The sequence below is a fragment of the Neolamprologus multifasciatus genome, chromosome 17, assembly GCF_963576455.1.
Source record: "Neolamprologus multifasciatus chromosome 17, fNeoMul1.2, whole genome shotgun sequence".
Lineage (NCBI taxonomy): Eukaryota > Metazoa > Chordata > Actinopteri > Cichliformes > Cichlidae > Neolamprologus > Neolamprologus multifasciatus.
In genome coordinates, this window is record NC_140455.1 from 39,033,217 (window position 1) to 39,053,820 (window position 20,604).

General features: G+C 44.9%; 1 protein-coding gene across 3 annotated transcripts in view; it reads left to right on the forward strand.

The window, feature by feature from the left end:
• Positions 1-20,604, forward strand: part of lmo3 (LIM domain only 3) — a 47,536-nt gene that overhangs the window by 23,494 nt on the left and 3,438 nt on the right. For all 3 annotated transcript variants that reach the window (XM_085138462.1, XM_085138463.1, XM_085138461.1), the window contains exon 3: positions 14,800-14,925. In XM_085138462.1, the coding sequence (XP_084994588.1) occupies positions 14,800-14,925 (126 nt within the window). The remainder of the gene's footprint in view (positions 1-14,799; positions 14,926-20,604) is intronic.

A 20,604-nucleotide genomic window follows, 5' to 3' on the forward strand; every position in this document is an offset into this window, starting at 1 on the left:
CGTTGTGTGTCGTCAGTGATGTTTGGGACAAAGACACGTTTGTAGTTTTTCCTCTGTGCAAACAGTCAGTATGTGACTAAACTGAAGCTTTAATTCATTTTACCAAAACTTGCATGAACTCTTTAAGGATGGAAGCCAGTTTATACCCTGTTCCCCATTTTTAGAGGTTAAGATTTTAGAGTTTTATGGCCCTGAAGCAGAGATGATATATGAAGTGGTGAATTTTTGTTTATAGTTTTTCACTGTAAAATGTAATGTAGGCTCCTTAGGAAACCCAAATAAATCTATTTATTTATACCAAATAGGCCTGGATTCAGAGATGTGTGGACATCAAAGTTGTGGGTTGACTCAGCATCCAGTGAGCTGGAACTGTGGCATCTATACGCTTCGATCCAGGCTTGTGTCGGGCGGGTTTCTCTGAGCTTCTGATGACCTGGGCAGGTACAAAGGGCAGAGATCTTCTCTGGAACCATCCCAGCTCTACTGTGGGGCTCCACATGCCCCAGCTACCACACTGAGATCTGGAAAAATACACACTTTGCAGGTGATCGTTTTAATCCAGCAGTCCCCAACCTTTTTTGCGCCATGAACCGGTTTATGTCCGACAGTCTTTTCAGGGACCGGCCTTTAAGGTGTCGCGGATAAATACAACAAAATAAAACCAGTACCGGAAGATTTATTCATAACACCTGGGAAAAGACCCAGGGGAACTGAGTTAACAATAAAAACCCTGAAAACCATAAATTTCACACCTGAGCCTCAACTCTCACGGCCCGGTACCAAATGACTCACAGCCCGGTACCAAACGACTCACAGCCCGGTACCAAACAACTCGCAGCCCAGTACCAAACGACTCACGGCCCGGTACCAAACGACTCACAGCCCGGTACCAAACGACTCGCAGCCCAGTACCAAACGACTCGCAGCCCGGTACCAAACGACTCGCAGCTCAGTACCAAATGACTCACAGCCCGGTACCAAACGACTCACAGCCCGGTACCAAACAACTCGCAGCCCAGTACCAAACGACTCGCAGCCCAGTACCAAACGACTCGCAGCCCGGTACCAAACCACTCGCAGCTCAGTACCAAACGACTCACGGCCCGGTACCAAACGACTCACAGCCCAGTACCAAACGACTCGCAGCCCGGTACCAAACGACTCACGGCCCGGTACCAAACGACTCACGGCCCGGTACCAAACGACTCACAGCCCAGTACCAAACGACTCGCGGCCCGGTACCAAACGACTCGCAGCCCGGTACCAAATGACTCACTGCCCGGTACAGGTCCAACCTCCAACAACCTTGCTTCATGTTCCTTCAGGGTTTTGGAGAACACAGTCAACAAGTCATTGAGGAAACTAGTACCTCTTTCAACTGCCTATCCACCATGCATGGTCTGTTAGCCTTTGCAGTTTGCTTTGTGCATTTGTCTTGAGGCATGCAGTTAAATTCACAGAAGTCCAGGGGGCAGATGAAGGAAGCCTTGAGCTTATCTGCTTCCTCAATCTGATAATAAACAGACTTTAGGTCAAGAAAAACCCAAACTGGCCCAAAAACCCAACCAAAGTGGCTTCTAGATTGGGACGTGTGAACCTTTATCGTCTGAAAGTTGAGTTTCCTATAGTGTCTGCACAACCGGATTACCACAATAGGTGAAGAGAAAGGAGACTGACTCTCTGACTACTTGAATATCAAGAAACTCTTGAACATGCCTGCAGAGAGCTTCGATGAGCTGAGGCTGTATCGGACAAGCACGGTGTTGTTAACCTGTTGAGCCCCAACGCCCCCGGTACCGGGGCAGCAGGAGAACATCTGGTTTCACGAGTGGTGCCTCCAGGTCTGGTAGAAACATCAGAATCTCAGCTAAAAGCTCAAATACTATAGTAACTGATGCTAGAGTGATTGGTATGGGCAGTTGGCTTTGGCGTTTCAGGGTAAATATCATAGTCTGTTTGTATCTATCAGTAAGAGGCACTCTGAGGCAGCCCAAACATCAAGAACTATGAACGTTAACCTCAGAGACACAGAAACTCTTGGAAAAGGGAAAGTTGTCCGTGTCTGTCCATTCACTCACTGTGTGCCTTAATGTCCTGACATGTGCTGCTCATAGAAAGGTTGGGAATAGCAGTCACATGTGAGCTGGTGCCAAATGGACACACTTCAAGTTTGCTCCTGGTACCAGTCGAGACTTTAGAGCATTCCAGTTGTAAAAACAATCATTCATGCTTCATAGATTCATACGTTTGTGTGTTTGCTGTTCATCTTTATGTCTGTGCGACTTTGCACACATTGCACCAGAGACTGGATCTAGTTCACTGGTGTTGCTGGGATAGCTCTGCCTCTCCCATGCATGCTGTTTTTACTCCAGTTGCTTCTTTTCAAATACTAGAGTAAAATTTGCAGTATTTGCCCAAAAAGAGACAACATACTCATCTTCTCCACACTGAAAGCAATACCAAGGCCCAGGGCTGCCTGTCGGCTTTGCTTTTGTCTAGATTTGTGCTGTCCATCTTCAGTTTACAGGTTTTCTTTTTGGTACGTCCATTCAGCTTCCCCTGTGATGCAAATGAGGCTAACTGGCTTTCCAAACTAGCTATCCGCTTTTTCAAGATCCCAAAAGCATTGGGATCACTGTCGGGATCACACAAGTCCTGTTGATGAATCCAGCAACTGCACATAGGCAACAGGAGGTGACCTGAGACTTAAGCCTCGGACTACATCAGCTGCAGGGTAAAGCAGACTATGTGAATGCACCACACCTTTTTCTCTTTGTTACCCTCCTGAGGAGCGTTGGACTTTTTACACCTGAACCTGTACAAAGTGCACGTCAAATACAATTTATTTATCTGTTGTTCAAACGTTTCTAGGCTCCGGACTGTCTCACTAACTATAACCCCAGTTACAGTTACAAATAAGAATAAAAAAAGTTTTCACTAAGCCAACTTCAGAAATGGCCAGAGCCCACAGGATAAACATCAGTAATGATGTCACAGTACGGCTGTGTGCGGGCAAGAGAAAGACCCAAACACAAACTCAAAAACAGCTTTACTGCTGGTGTAGGGGGACACGAAGAACAATACAAAACTAAACTGGGAAACTAAAGCACAAGGAGCCACAGGGACACTCACAGCTATGAGGGAGGACGCAACACTGAGAAAGAGAAACATGGGGCTTAAATACACTGAGGGATAACGAGGGGGAACGAGCCACAGGAGGAGAGCACAGCTGGGAGTAATAACACAGGACGAGACAAGGGAAGCAAAACTAGAAACATTAACACAGGACAGACTGTGAAAGTAAAACAGGAAACACTGACTGAACTCAAGACATGTAAACTTAACAGACTGGGGAGACAGAACATAGGGACCTGAAACATCTACCTCTTTCAAAATAAAATGGGAAACATAATGAAAAGCAAACATGACAACATAAGAAACACAGACATGAAACACATGAAGGACAATGGAGACTTAACAGGATACACAAGAGGAATCTAATAAACAAATGAACTTAAAAATAAACCATAAACATCAAAATAAACTCAAACTTAAAACTCTGGGTCAAAAGACCCAGGATCGTGACAACTAAAGAACAACACCAGAGTAGCACTCCTCAGTAGAGAGCATGGGTGCGTGGTAGGGATGCACCGATACCACTTTTTTGGAAACGAGTACGAGTACTTGCATTTCAGTACTCGCCGATACCGAGTACTTAATAAAAACATGATTTAAATTTGCAGGTAACAGCTTTAGTCCTATAATTTAACAAAAAGCAAAGAAACAAGGGACTAGTTTGTAATTAAGAACATTTATTTAAAATGAAAAGCATGTTGTATGCAACATATTACAGAATAAATAATCATAAAAAACAAAATTTAATGTTACATTTGTTCGTCTGTTTCTCTGTTTAGACGTCTCACTAGCACAGTCACAGCTGGGATGACATCAGAGGCTAGTGCGTCGTAGCTGCTCACTTTTTTAGTTAGTTCCTCAAAGGGGGCGAGGATGGCAACAGTCGTCTCCATAAGAGCCCGTTGGTGAGCGGTGAGATAGTCAGGGAGTTCGTGCTCGGACACGCCCAGCACTCGCTTTTGCTCAATGAGGGACTGGAGCATGTAATACGTGCTGTTCCAGCGCGTCTGTACGTCCTGCTGCAGTCTCTTTATTGGCTGGTTGAGCTGTCCCTGAATGTCCTCGAGGCGGGAGTAGGCTAAGGCGGAGTGTTTAAAATGCCCAACTATTTTCTGCCCCACTGCTATAGCATCAGCTATGCTGCTCTGTGCTAATAAGCGTGGGTAAATAAGCGTGGGTAAACTCTTTGTACTCGTTGTCGTGTTTTTGGTGCTTGATTAAATTTCTTGTGTTAAATGCGCTACCTTTTGAGCCTCCTCTGGACAATTTCGTTTGTTTTGTCGTCTTCGTTAACTTTGAAATAGTTCCACACGGCTGACTTGTCTCGCCTGCTCTTCTCTCAGCTCTGAGCTGCAGCCGGGGCCTGGGAGCGGGCACTCGGGGCCTGGGGGCGGGCACTCGGGGCCTGGGGGCGGGCACTCGGGGCCTGTGATTAACCCCTTACATGCCGCTCAAACATAGACAGGTCTCAGACCGTGGTATCGGTCTGAGACCTGTTTTCTAAAGTACGAGTACTTTAGAAAATGTGGTATCGAGGCCGATACCCGATACCGGTATCGGTGCATCCCTAGTGCGTGGTACAGAGAGCCCACAGCTGAGAACATGAAGGCTGCCCTCTGGCACCCCTGAAGCCCATCGTCTCCTGCCTCAGGAAAACCAGGTGACCCCTGGTACCCCGCCCACCACCTCTTTGACCCGCTGCGCTCCGGTCGGGGCCTCAGATCAATCAAGGCCTACACCCTGTTTGTCAGGCAGCCCTTGGCTGGACCCAGAACAAGTATTCTGTGAAAGAGTAAACATCTAAACGGTCTTTCATCAGGCTCCTGAGTGCACAGAGATGCTGCACATCACTGCCTAATGTTGCTTAATCCACTAAAATAAACAACATCCCGACAATCTGGGGAAAGTGTCCGAGGCAGTCCTGAAAAAGTGTTCATGGTTCCTCCATTGATGGTAAATGGCTGCTTCACTAACTGGCTGATTGACTCCACAGACACACACAGATGTGTAGCCAATAAGAATTGAGACATAATTCAGTCCATTGTTTTATCGTACCCATGTGACCAGTCATCGGCTTGTAATGAGCTACCTAGAACGTTAACACCCGGTGGCTTCGTGGCCTTAAAGATATCCAGTAATGACTGTGGGTCGTCTGCCCCCCCACTATGACGTCTGGGGAGTGACGGCTGTTATGCCATGGCCCCAGACTGGCCCACGAGGCTTTCAGGCGCCCTCGCGTACCATTTGGCTGGAGCCTGCAGTGCCTCCAACTGGCTGCAACGAACCGCTCTTGGTGGTGGTTCGGCTCTTGGTGGTGGTTCGGCTCTTGGTGTATGGCAGCCAGTTGCACCAACATCTGCACCACAGCTGGCACTGGCTGTGGGTCCAACATAGTCCTGTATATGAGGTAAAGTTAGGCACCAGTATAGCACCGAGCTGCCACCAGGTCCCAGCACGTAGTCGTGCACAGTTTGTGGTTCAGCTTGTGAGCCTGTTTATTTACTCTGCGCCCAGCTTACAGTGTTGCTCAGTTCTCGATCCAGCTTACTCTACACACAGATACTGGTTCCAGCACACTACTGGTTTTATTTTAGAGGAAACCTGATTAGCTGATGGCTGCTGCACCAGCCGCCCTCTTCCAGCACTGGAAATGTATTTTCTGAACTTTTTTCTCAGCTTTCTTCAATAAAACCACCGTCTGTGTGTGGCAGGCGACAGCCTCTCAGTACAAACGCTGAAAACAACATTACCAACTAAGAGCTGGGTTGAACTCCAGGTGAGTTGGGTTAAGGTTAGAAAACAAGAAATAAACACAAGTTGTTTTTTTAAGGGTTTCATTGTAACTTAGCTTGACGCCACCAGTAGTTCATTGGTTCTTTAAGCAAATTCTTCAGTAAATAAGTAATAATGTGGCTTCTCTTCTGGACATACAGGTCAGTGTTCCTCCAGGTGGCTCCAGCCTCTGAAAGCAAGCAGTAACTCATCGTTAGGAGGTCCAGATGAGCACTGATAGAGCTGCAGGTTCAGGACTTCCTCAGGACTCCAGGAGGAGTCTTATCCCAGATTATTCCCACAGTAAATGAAATAAAGTGTGTTAATAACAATCAGTAGTCGTACATGCAGGGTATGTAAACTGCATGAGTCTGATGAGATCTTAACCTTCACATCAGCACCTGCAGCAGGTCCATGTTTCTGTTTGCGTTCTCCGTCTTCTGCCTCTCAACGTTTGTTTTGCTGGTTTTTGTTGTATTTTAGCATTTAAACTTGTGACTAAATTCCAAATCAGACAAAACTGGACAAAGAACAACCCCATTAACAATCCTGTGGCGAGATGCTAGAAATCCTTTGGCTGTTATTAACCCGGGGTCTGTAATTATGCAGATTGCCATAGATTTCTCTCTGGGTGCCTAGAAGTGAGATCCAGGGGTTGTTCTCAGCGCGACAGGCGGATGAGGGAATGGTTGTGCATTACTGAACTTGCCACATTCATCATGTTGACTGATGGCACGGGGAGTCAGTCCCCAGGTCCCGGTGGTTAATGTAGTGGGTAATTAACTGTCATTTGCCTAGTAATAGGCTGATGATCAATGGTTTGTTAGGAAACAAATTCTAATCCAGCAGCTGATGAATGCCTGCTGAGGCTGGAGCAACTGATGTGATAAGAGGGAAGGAAGTGGAGAGCAAGACTGCTATCAGCATTTCAGATGCTGCTTGAAGCTCTGCTGCTATCAGCAGCTGCTGTCCAAGCTGGATTAATCCAGTTGTTCTCCTGTGCTGGAAAACTCAGACAAATGAATGATAGACGGGTCAGCTGATGTCTCTTTATTTATTTAACTGTGCCTGCAGATCAGATTTGGTCACATATTATATTTGTCTCCAGTGTGCAAATAAAATAAGACAACATTCAACAGCAACCTGATGACAGATATATTTGGAGCCATGTTTAACGACCACTTAGTAGAAACTATTATTATTCTTTTCCATTATTGCTCCACAGATGTTTGCACACAAGCATTAGAAGTTCTTCACCTGTATTTATGCTATTTATTTATCTATGACTACCTAGTGCAGCACTGGGAAAACTGTGATGAGACCTGTGGTTTAATATGGACTTAAATTACTTAATATCTTTTAGAGCAGGTTGAGAAATACACATGGCGACCGACAGAGAAGCCGTCACTACAGCCGCTGTGTCACTCGACCATTGTGGGACTAGGGATGGTGAAGTCATGGAAGCTGAATAAATGAGCAAAAACGTGTTTTATCAAGAAAAAGAAACATTTGACCTCTTTAAAGATACATTATTATTCTCGGGTATGAAGCATATGTGATGCCTGGTGTTCTCTTAAAGCACAAGTCCAACCGCTGTACCACCGACAGTCTGCACAAGATGACAAATCTGTGTGTAAAATAAACACGTCACCAATTTTATATTCAGTCCTCACCAGATGTCAGTAATAACCCTTCTGATCCACACATGCAAAGAAATCCAACCTTTTATGTCCATAATTAAGTTAAAAGTAATGACACAGGGGAAAGTATTGAACACATGAAGAAAGGCAGATGCTTAAAGGCATGCAGAGTCATGACAGTATCAGTAATTAGAGTCCTGCCACTTAGTGCAAATTAAGATCAGCTGGTTCATTTACAGCTGATGGCCTATAAAATGTGTCACACAAGAAGCACGTCATGGTGAGCTCTCGTACGACTGTCACAAACCTGTGGTTGCCAAATATACTGTGGCATTGGTCGCACAATAATCTCCTGTCGTTCCAGCGAGCACAAGATTTCAGACAGAGTCAGAAAAATGGTCAGAAGTTGTCTAAGAGCCGAGGAGCACCTGCAGGTATGGTTGTTTCAAACAAAACGATAGGTTCTGCATTTGACCGCCACGTTCTGCATGAACCCTCACCGTGCAAGACTCGGTGCTGAAATGTCAACGAACCTTCGGGACTTTGTGTGGAAGAAAATCCAAAATCACTCGAATAATCTGTGCGACCAGCTTCACCAAACAGGAGGCGTCGTGAAGCGCTCATCACGGCTTAAATAGAGTCCAGTAAACGTGTTCAATCACTTTTACCCGTCATTCTGTCATTGTTATCCATCATTTATGGACATCAATGGTTTGGTTTCTTTGCACTCGTTGTTATTGACATGTGAGGAGAACTTTATGTGAATAGCACCTCAGGACTTATTTTACTGCTGTATCTGTTACCAGTGACCGTCTGGTACCATCAGGCCCGGGGTCTGGTACAACTGGTCAAGCAGGTAAACTTCATCCATCTTCCTTCCTCACTGGGTGAGCCGAGATCTACTGTGTACTGTTTGAACAGCCAACAGTACAACAAAGACTGAACCCTGCTTAGACTCAGCTTTTTAAGAGACTCCAGGAATATGTTCAAACTGGGAATATGTTCCCAGTATAGGTTTTTAGAAGGTTGAAGTCATACAGAAAGGTAGGCGATGACGTTTGCATATCATTTTTGAAACATTTAAGTTTTTTAAATACATTTTTTTGTGTAGAAAATCAATTAATGCATTATTTAAAAATTAGCCGTTTTCATTCAGACTAATACTCTTATAAAACACTGAGCTGCCGATTAAAGTGCAGCCCCGGGCAAACGTTAACGATTTGTTTTTTGTTATATTTTGTAGAATTTAAACAAATCTTTGATAAGACAAATATTTTAGTTTAATAGATGAATATTACGCTTTTGTTTTTTCCTCGAATCTGATTAACTTGATTTTTTCCCATTTGGAAAAAAATTATGTTAAATTTATTAAATTTACATTTAATTATTACATTTATTTATTTTCATTTGTTGTGATAACACCGTCTACAAACGTTAATGAGTTGTTGCACTCGGCTGATTGAAAAGTCAATGAAAGCTAATTTATAGTATAGTTAATTCATTGTTTATAATGTGCAGTTTACCAGGTAAAGCACAAGGAGAGATTCCCAAAGAGTGCAACTTTTTATATGAATCCTTTTTTTTATTGAAATTTGAGTGATTATAGTTAAAGTTTTGTTCAAAACACACATCTTGGACAAGAGCCGGTCATATTTGGGTTTGTCTGTGCAGCATGTTAATGTTTGTGCAGACATCACGAGGGAGTTTTTTGGCTTTGTTGTAGCATACGATCGTGCACAGTTTGCAATCACTTCTGCATCACGTGAGATAAAATGAAACTAATGTGAAGGTTTTGTGCTCTCGTGTTACATTTTAATTCAATCTCAGAGGAAAGTCGTCGGCTTATTTACCGATTTAACCGTCCCTCATATCAAACCACCAGAGGACTTTCACCTCAAGTTTTCTAAAGCAAAGTCCGGTGTCAGCTCTGTTCCTCTGCACAGGCTGCTGCTCAGGAGGTGAGAAGAGAGCGTGGAGAGACCCAGAAAATGGCCAAACTGAATACCATTTAGATTCAAACAGAGTCCTAAATGATTTATTTTGAAGGGCGATCATTTATTATCCAAATACTGATTCAGCTGCTGAATGACAAAGACCTCGCATGTGCAGTGTGAGGAAGCTACAGTGTAACTTAAGGTTCAAACAGTTGTTGTGCAAAGCTGCTGTCCACAAACACTCAGTGTCTCTGCAAGTGGACAAATCAGCAAAAGCTTTCACTGAATCCAGTTTTCTGCAAGGAAAAAAACCAAATCAGAAGAGATGCCACCAAATTTTCATTTCTCCGATGGAAAGGCAAAATTCCTTTAATTAAGGCAACACTAATCCATCAAATAGGTCCTATTTGTTTTTCACCCAATTGCTGTGTAACAAACAGATGCTTCACTGTCTGAAGGTATGTTGACGGTGGCCCTTAGTCCTGCAGATATTCATATGAGCACAATCTGCTTCTTTGCCTCTGGGAAACATCCTTTCTGAAGGTTAAACAACCCTGCACGAGTTCATTCATCAGATGGTCTCTCACAGACTGAGTGGCATGCTGGTTTATCATTTTAACAATGGAGGCTGAAAGTGCCTCCAGAACTCGCCTAATAGGTTATTTTGTGATATGATTTTGTTATCAGATACGTGTTTGCTCTTGCTGGCCTGGTCCTGGTCACTGTGTGGTAACGAATCCTCACATTAATGTCCCTGGAGCAGGGAACAATAATAAGGTCCTCCCTGGGCAACAGAGCTGGCCACGTCCGTCTATTTCGATGGCACAAGCTGTGGCCCTGCTATTTTTCACTGTGGCGTATTTTTGTGACTAAAGCAGGGGCCGTGTATGTCTCAGTGGAAAGATCCTCTCTGACGCCTGCCACTCTCCTTCTCGTTCACCAACAGCAACAGAAGTATTTGCATCTCCATAATTCTCTTTAGTGAATCTCCCAGAATAATAAAATACATGTGAGATACAGATGGAGTCAAACTTGTTCAACGGTGAAAGTTAATCCTGAGCTCAAAGCAGAAATTTCAGTTTCCGAACACGTTCACCAATGAACCGACCGCTTCAGCTGCACCTGGTTTAACATCCATGGTCATCTCATCCGGATCAGAGGTGAAACGTCTTCAAGCACTTTAAAGAAGTCCAGACGCTTTCCAAGCTCCTTAGACGACGATGAGCTGGATGACTGAGAACCTTCACAGATATTCTAACATCTATGAGACGACTAAACACGATGTATAACGATGTGGAAATAAAGGGAAGACAAATAATTAGGCCTCATTTATAAACAGGGTGTAAGAACAAATCTGAGCATGAACTGTGCATACAAATATTTTACGTACAAGTTTGTGATTTGTTGCCAGAATCGAATCGAATAAGACAGCAGGAATAAATAAACAAAACAACAGGAAGGCCCGTGTTAGAGCGCAGGTGGGAAAGATCTTGGAAGTATGCAGATGATTTGGTCTGAGTAGAGTGAGTGAGTGGCCCGAGCGATGAGGTTACTCCGACCGTGGCTCAGATGGGTGGATGTTTGTTATTAATCTGAATGGCCCAGAGGAGGAAGCTGTGAGTCTGGAGGTGGACCGATTCACCTGAGGCGCCGTTCAGAGGGCAGCGAGTCAAACAGGGGATGGGTGCGATGCAACGGGTCAACTGTGATGCCGCTGGTGTTCCTGAGGCAGAAGAGGCTTACAATATCCTGCAGGGCTGGCAGAGGGCAGCCATTCTTACCTTCTGCACAGCTTCTCAGCAGTTGTCCCTGCATAACAAACACCGAAGCAGTAAGAGTGGACGCTGGTACGAGGCCAGCAGCAGCTCCTGTTCTAGTTATTCTTCGTCAGGACACGGAGGAGGTCCATGATGAGTTCCTTTGTTTCAAGAACGTTCAACATCAGGTTATTTTCGGAGGACCAGTGGGACAAATTCTCTACCACTGCCCTGTCAGAGATGAGCCCAACCACGATGGCGCCAGCGACCTACTTGACGATGACGGTGGCTGAGTGGGTTGGTGTGCAGTCATGTGTAAACAGGGGCTACAGTGGGGGGAGGAGGACAGCGCTGCGGGGATCCGGTCCTGCGTGACAGTCGGGGGGTGGAGCCTGACTGAGGCCAGCTGGGGGATCTGAAGGTGGTCCAGTTTCGTGGTCAGGATGTTGAGGATTATGGAGTTGAGTGATGAGCTGCAGTTCATGAAGAGCAGCTCCTCCTGTTCTCCAGATGGTTCAGCACTGAACACATTCAGAGCCTCGGGTCACAATAAAATCTGTCTTTAAACTGAATACTACTGTTAGTGGTGATATAAGAAGTTGTGTTTCCCACTGTAACACAGAACAAACATAAGGTGATGCATGTGTCCTCCAAACACACTTCACAAACATATCGATTCTTAAATCGTATTTGTATCGTACCACCTTTCAACATTAGTCACCTGAAGGCGTCTCTATATCAGAATCCTCTTTAGTTTGTGCACACTAATGAAGGATTGGACTGCAGTTCAGCTGGTCCTTCTTCTGTACGTGGACTCCTCGTCAACGCCATCGTTCTGGATCAGACCGATGGCGTTGTTGTCGTCTGCGAACAGAAGTTTCACAGATGGCTCTCCTGAGGTGCAACGTTAGTGTCGAGGGAGAAGAGCAGTGGGGATGATGTAACGTTCCTCAGCCTCACCTGCTGCCTGTCCGTCAGGAAGCTCGTGATACAGTCACAGGTGGAGGCGGGCACTGTAAGCTGGGGGAGCGATGGAGATGTCTGGGATTACTTCGTTGAAGGCTGAGCTGAAGTTCACGAACAGCATCCTGGTTGAGGTGATGCAATCCCATACTGAGTGCATCCTCAGCCAACCTGTTTGCCCAGTAGGCAAACTGCAGGGGCCCAGCAGGCGCTCTGTGATGTAGCTTCCATTCTTCCGATGGACTTTGTGACCACAGACGTAAGGCTGACAGGCCTGTAGGACTTTAATCCTGTGAAGGTGGAGCGTTTGAAGCAGGAAGGAACTTCTCACAGCTCCAGAGATCTGTTAAAGGTCCGGTTGAAGATGAGGGGCCAGTCGGTCGACACAGGCTTACAGGCATGAGAGTAACCGGTCCTGGACCCTTTCAGGTCTTTGTCTCTGGAAGAGCAGACACATCTTCCTCACAGGAAGCGGGTCAGAGGGGCAGGGGGAGGAGGACTCCAATTAGTCTTTTCTGTGGGTTTGGGGTGAGTAGATGGGAGGTATGAGTGGTTGAGGCCATCAGCCAGTCTGAAATTCTCATCAGGGGGTACTGACTTCTGTGGAGGGTGATGAGCTGTAGGCCTCTCCAAACCGATGCAGGTCGTTGGATCACTGTAGCTGTTAGTTTCCCTGATCTCCTGAAGACAAAGAGCCTACAATCATAGAGCCAATGAACAGAACCCAGTTTGTGAGAAACATGCTCTCTTTCTAGTCCCTGTCAGTGTTTCAGCTGCAGCATTTTGGATCAACAGAAGACTTTTCAAAGAGTTTTTAGGACATCCTGATATACCACTATCCAGCAGAGCGAGTCGGTATAACACTTGAGCCTAGACGTCATAAATGCATGAACTAGTTTTTCAGCGTCACTCTGAGACAGGATATTTCTAACTTTAGAGATGTTGCACAAATGGAAGAAAGCAGTCTTACATATTTGTTTAATATGTGCATTGAAGGACATGTCCTGGTCAAAAATGACTCCAAGGTTCCTCACAGTGTTACTGGAGGCCAAGGTAATGCCATCCAGAGTAAGAATCTGGTTAGATACCATATTTCTAAGCTTTTCAGCGCCGAGTACAATTTATCTGTTTATCTGAATTAAGAAGCAGAAAGTTAGCGGCCATCCAGGTCTTTATGTCTTTAAGACATTCCTGCAGTTTAACTAATTGGTGTGTGTTATCTGGCTTCATGGACAGATAGAGCTGAGTGTCATCTGCATAGCAGTGTAAATGTATGCTATGTCTTCTAATGATGAATGTTGTGTAAAGCACTTAGCCCTTTTCCATTAGTACCAGCCTGACAGTTTTCAATTAGGTGATAGTACCAGGTACTGTTTAGTACCTACCTAACGGGGACACGTTCATCCTCCAGCTTCACTGTGTTTATGTTATGCTAACATAGCTGTGTTGCTAGCAATCACGTAGCACATCATTATATACCAGCTAGCCCAACTTCAGTAACCCTACAAACATCACTGCTGTTTAGTTTTCTGTCTCCATTTATGTTGGAAGTGATAGCAGAGCTGTACGTTTGAATTTTTCAGAAATCTCTCAGTCAGAACATGCTATATCATGTTTAGGTGGAAGCTAGCGAGCTAACTTCCTGCTAACTTTGAATGTAATAAATTCTGTTTTCATGGATGTTAAATTTTATTGTTACACCTGGTAAAGCAGCAACGCTGATCATTTTATTAAAGATGAAAGAATTTAGACAGTTTTTAACTCTCAGTGATGCTGCAGTGTTCGTTTGACTTTGGGACCTGAAGCGGAGTTTGGGCGCAGACAAGTACTGACATCAGATTTAAAGACCGGATAGAATATTATGGTCGACAGTATCGAACGCTGCACTAAGGTCAAGAAGGACAAGCACAGAGATGAGTCCACTGTCAGAGGCCATAAGAAGATCATTTGTAACCTTCACTAAAGCTGTTTCTGTGCTGTGATGAGCTCTGAAACCTGACTGAAACTCTTCAAATAAACCATTCCTCTGCAGATGATCTGTTAGCTGTTTGACAACTACTCTTTCAAGGATGTTTGATATAAAGGAAGGTTGGAGATTGGCCTATAATTAGCTAAGACTGCTGGGACTAGAGATGCTTTTTGAGTAAAGGTTTTATTCTTGCTCCCAGGCATTTGATATGTAGCCTATTAATAGAGAGACTGTCATGTTTAATGGCAGGATTTCTTTGGGCAGTTTTGTAGGAATGGGGTCTAAAAGACACATTGATGGTTTGGAGGAAATAAATAAATGTCAGTGGTATTGAAAGTAGCTGTGAGTAATAATGTGTCAGTGAGACGGTTAATTTTTTTCTGTAATGATTAAAAGTTTATTTGTGAGAAGTTCATGAAGTCATTACTACTTGCTTGGCTCAACAGCACTCTCACACTATAATTATCCTTGAATTAATGCACAAAGCATGAAAAATAAAAGCAGGTACGAATTAGAAAACAGTTTTGAGGCCAAGTGCTAAGTTAGATATATAAGGAGTTTTCCACTGATTCCTTAATTTGATAACTTACACACATATTTTTGTTTGCATCTGTTCATTTGTGCCTCAGGTTGTTTGGTGTCACGGGGAATTGTGCAGCCTGCAGCAAGCTAATCCCAGCCTTCGAGATGGTTATGAGGGCCAAGGAAAACGTCTACCACCTGGACTGCTTCGCGTGCCAGCTCTGCAATCAGAGGTGAGTGGACCAAACTTCTGCTCTTTTCTCATGTCTGTACTCATACAAATAGCTGGTCAGGATAGCAAGGCACTGTAGAACAATGTGCTGCAGTTCAGTACAAGATGCACAAAAAGGAACAAAAGCAACACATCATGATGCTCAAGATTTGCCAGGGACAAAGCCAGGGACACTGCGCCGATCAACGCCGACTCTGCATTCACCAACGAGCTGAATCAGTTCTACGCCCGTTTCGAGGTTAGCCAGGCGGCTAATGCTATCTACCGCCTGACTACCGAGGACAGTGACGTCATCAGCGAGAGACTGGTGACCAGCATCGCAGAGCGTGACGTCCGAGCGGCATTGAGGAGCGTGAACACAAAGAAAGCGGCGGGGCCAGACGGCATCGCCGGCCGTCTGCTGCACTGCTGCGCTGACCAGCTAGCAGGTGTGTTCACTTCCATCTTCAACGAGTCCCTGGCGAAGTCTGTGGTCCCCACATGCTTCAAAAGATCCACCATCATCCCTGAACGATCACCGGCCAGTTGCACTGACCTCGGTAGTAATGAAGGTGTTTGAGAGGCTGCTGAAGAACATCATCTCCTCCTCCATCCCAGACACCACAGATCCGCTGCAGTTCGCCTACCGACCCAACAGATCCACAGAGGACGCCATCGCCCACGTCCTGCACACCACCCTCAGCCACAGCTGGGTAGACTCCAGGTGCCCAAGAACCCTCCCCAACGCAGAAGAGGCCCAAGCCACCACCCCCAAGGTCAACAGCCACATCAGAACATCCAGCCACGTGCCCTGGAACCAACAAACATCCCAGGGAGGACAGCAGCATCCAACAGGGAATGATGGGGAGGGCCAACCCCACCCTCCATGGCCGTAGAACCACCGTTGTAATTAAAAAGAGGCAGGTCACCATGCAGTACAGCCAGCAAAGCCATGTGTATTGCCCTACCCACTGCAGCCTAACACCTCCCCCACAACAAAGGGTGAGTCTGGAGTGTGCAGATGACTCCCAGTGTTGGGGCTCAAAGGGCCTGGAGCCCATAAAGCACAGACCAGACATCTCAACGTGGGCCTGCTCCCCCCACACTGGAGAAATCTCAACACAACTTAATCTTCCTCAAGCAAAAGTACAAGCCGCTCGTACAATCGATCACAACTCTTCAGGGAGCGGTCTCCGGGTCGTAACACTTCCAAGCTCAAATACACAGAGCAGCCATCAATAACAGCACCCAAGACAGAGGCGTGGCCAAACAGGTGGGCTACATGCTGAACCACACGAGAGCCACATGACCACCGCTGCCTGTAGCCTTCTGTTAGCTAATGTCCGCTCTCTCAAAAACAAGATGAACCAGGGAAAGATGCCAACAGGAATCAGTGTTGTCCTGTTTTTACAAAAACCTGCTGCAAGTGTGCCAGACTCAGCCATCGACAGACCCACTCCACACACTGTGGAGACTACACACTTGAGTACAAATAAAGGTGAAGGTGCATCAGTTTGTTAATGAGAGATGGTGTGTGGATGTTCAGGTGCTGGAGATTGTTGAGCAAACATCAAAATGATGGTGAAGTGCAGACCTTTTTATTTACTGACTTCAGCGCTGTGTCTATACTTCCTGTTTACATCCTGCAGTAGCCTGATGTTATCACCAAACACGAGACTGCTCACCCAGATGCCATGTTTGTTTTTTAACAACTACAACTTCTTGACTGTGCTTTCAAAGTCCAGTCAACGTCCTGTAGCAACACGAGAAGGCTGTGCCCCAAACCCAGCTCTAGTTCCTCTGAGTGCAGCTCCTCAAACAGCCCCTCCAGTAAATAAAATAATAAAGTTTGGAGTGAAGACACTGATTTGGTGCTTTAGGGCGGTGTCACAACCCGGCTCATAGGAAGTGACAAACAAATGGGAGACCACACACAGGCTTTTAAAGGCTGTAAGACATATTTAATGAAATTAGGTAAAGCAACTTAAATACAAGGACATAACAGCCATAACTGAAACTTCCAAATGAACATGATGAGTGCCAGACTCCCCACTGGTTCAGTCAAGGTGTCTTTATATACACTGGGACTGGCCTACTCAGGTGTGCTGCATCAATAATTGGGTCAGCTCCACCTACCTGCAAGAAACAGGTAACAGAAAAAGCAAAACACAAGGCCAGCCCACTGGCTGTCACACTCCCCCCCATAGAACAGTTTCACCCTGAATTGGCAAACACATTTACATTATGAATTTGCAACTAGAAGAACATGCACATTTTAAATCCATAACATATACACACACACACATGAAACCTCACTTTCAACACCTTTTGTATGCTCAAAAGTCATCTTCAGCTCAACTCCAACCTCAGCAACCTTGGTACCTAGGAGAAATTTAAGAGGAAGGAAAACGATACTGGAGAGGACATACTTTAAAGCATATGAGGAGTGAAGCTGCTGGTTACAAAGGGGCACGGGACAAAGCATCTGCAAAGACATTATCTTTGCCCTTAATGTGCTGGATATCCAAAGTGTAAGGCTGCAAAAAGAGAGCCTGTGATTTGGGTTCTGCAATGAGTTCAAGAAAGTGAGAGGGTTATGGTCAGAAAATACCTCAATTGGCCGAGCAGAATCCAAATCCTAAAATGCTGCAAGGCCAAAATTAATGCCAAAGCTTCCTTTTCAATGACTGAATAATTCAGCTGATGGGAGTTGAACCTCTTGGAATAGAAACTAACTGGATGTTCAGTACCTTGCTTGTCAGCTTGGACTAGAACAGCACCTGCACCAATGTGGCGTCCACATACAGCTTGAAGGGCTGATCCAGACTGGGTGCTAAGAGCACAGGTTCAGAGCACAGTAAAGCTTTTACATCCCAAAAAGCTCGCTAGCATGCTGCAGACCAAAAAAAATTTACTTTGGCCTTCAACAAATCAGTCCGAGGAGCAACCACTGTTGAGAAGTTTCGACAAAAACAGCGATAATAACCGACCAGACCCAAAAAGTCAAACGCTGTAAAATATTTCCAAATCAGAAAAAGCACCTCAGCAACTTAACGATCAGTGGAGATGAAAAAACTCATAGTGGTGTGAATGGGACCATTCGTGGTGGGGGCGCTCTCCAGCACGTTTTAAAAATCGATTGCTTTCCCATAAATACAGGACACTAACCCGGCACACAACATTTAATTTAATTTTTAATGCAGTTGAGTGTTATTTCTGTTTTTACAGTTATTTTATTTTGCTGATTTTTAGGTTTGTCTTTTAATGGTCTCTGTGGGGGGGGGGGGGGGGGGTGACAGCAGGGAGGACTCTGCATCCTGGTCCCAACTCTGGATATTTAACATGCTTTAGAAATGAGTGGGATTGATCTGAGACCAGGTTTTCTGCAGAAAGCTTCCTGATCATTTACTTTCTGGACATCATTCAGACGTCAGCAGACCCGGGCAGGTCAGCCCTTCACATTAAAATACATTTAAGCCAGCGTACATATCTCCTCTTTATATTAGTCAGTTCATAAACTGTCAAATAAAAGTAGTGTGTCTCATATATGTTGTAGACTTCTCATGTTGTGTGTAGAATAAAGGACCCAAATTCAAATTTCAGAGGCAGACTTGATAAAACAAGAGTTGACCCGTTTATTTGGCTGAAACATAACAGAAAAAATAACATAAAAGTAACAGAAGCACAGAAACACAAACAGTTTGATGTAAAACAGGATGAATGAAAACACAACGAGACACAACGAGGCTAATCAAGAGAAGAGGAAACAGGTGGCAGCACAGCTAAAACTAATTAAGAGAAAAAAGGTCATTAAAACTAAAAACAGACACTGAAGGCGAAAGACTACCAAAATAAAACAAATAAAAAGATAAAGCAAAAATATTCTACCCGTCTGCAGGTAGGCTGTTATTTTAGCATCAACAATTTAGATGCATTGTAGATCCTGCAGTGTTACTTTAGAGTCTACCTTACATATAGAGCACCTGCCTGTCTGTTGTTGTGATTTCTGTCTATAAGGCAACAATGCTGAGGTCATCACTAACTGGTAACGCATTTTAAAGTCTGGTCTTAGCTGGTCTCTGAAGCATAAACCTGGATTAACTGGGAGACCTTTTATTTATTCAGCTTGAGATCTGTCCTGACATCTTACTGAAGTTTCTCTGAACAGTTTCGTTGCATTGTTAGCGTGGAGATGTTACTGTTGTGTGTCTAACAAACTCATCTGATGTTCACTTATATCAATTTTATCGCCTCCATCAAACATGAAAGCCCCCTCGACCCACGGACCCTTCAATAAAGCAGTTAATCTTATAAATGACCCAGAAATGTCTCAGTGGTGCATCAGAACATGTGAAATCTGATAAATAAATGCGCTGACACCGACATCATTTCAGGTTATGAAGTCTAATTATTCCCAGTCCTGCAGACTGGTTAGTTAGAGGCTAAGCTGAAGTTTTAAAGCTGAATTCCTGCACCCGGGTTTGGATAAATCCAGTCATCCAGGCATGTATTCATGCCATTAGTAGGTCTGTGAGTGCATCCAGCCCACAGATTAAAGACAGAAAACTCAAAGTCAGTCATTATTCTGATTTCATACACATCTCACTGCAGGACTCTAATGGCCACTGCCATGTTTCACTGTTAAAGGGCCATGCTTGTGATGGGCTGTTAGTGCAGAGCAAACATGTAGAGAACTTATTTAATATTAATCTTATTTCCTTGTTGTTTCCACCAAACACACAGATCACTAGCTGCAACCACCAACAGCTCTCTGCCCCGTTAGCACACCTTTCTCTGGCCTTAAATACTTCTAATTGCTGATGGGAGTCAGCTGTGCAAAAAGACACGCCCACACAGGCAGATTCAGGAGGAGGTCCTGCTGGGCGGTAACAGCCACCATTATTAAACTGACAGCCACACTTTCCATGAAAAAAGGATCTGGAGCTGAACCCACTTCAGGAATAACATGTTTGTCACAAGGAAAAGTAATTTCTTTAAAATGACATTAAGCTGAGGGACTGAAGGGGATCCAGTACGAGGTCTATCAGTTAAACAAAGGATCCCCACAGTGGATCTGATGATTCATGTCTGCGGACTTACTCTGTTACACTGGACAAATCTGTGATTGAGGCCTTCCCACCAGCCAGACCTGTTCGCTGGGAAAGAGAGCAATAGCACTGTCCTAGCGCTAACAAGACACGTAGCTGGTTCTGAGGAGAGAAAAGATGTTGGCAATACTGGTGTGAAGAATAGGGAAGGAGATATGAGACTTCATCCAGCAAGCAGTTAGCCACAGATCAGCCCTGGGGGACAGCTAATCAATGGGGCTGTTGTCAAGTCTCATCATCTCTCCTGTGCTGGCCCAGTTTCTCCAATAAGTCAAGGCCACAGCTCAGAGAGGCTCGGGAAGGTTACAGTTAGCGAGGTGGTAGGAGTGCAGGACTGATGACGGTGTGGGAGAAGCCAGTGCTGATAAAGGGGGAGGCTCCACTCTGATGTGAGACAGCCTAACAGACAATAAGAGGTCACTTTGTGCCTGTGCTGGTAACTGGGCATGTGCAGCCAGTGTGTAAAACAATTCAGTGTTTAATATGTCGATGCTGGCAGAAGGAAAAACCTGAAACGACCGTAACAATGAAATAATTGCAAGTGTAACAGGTAACGAAAGGTAACAGTTTGACCGTCATAAAATATTTTTTTT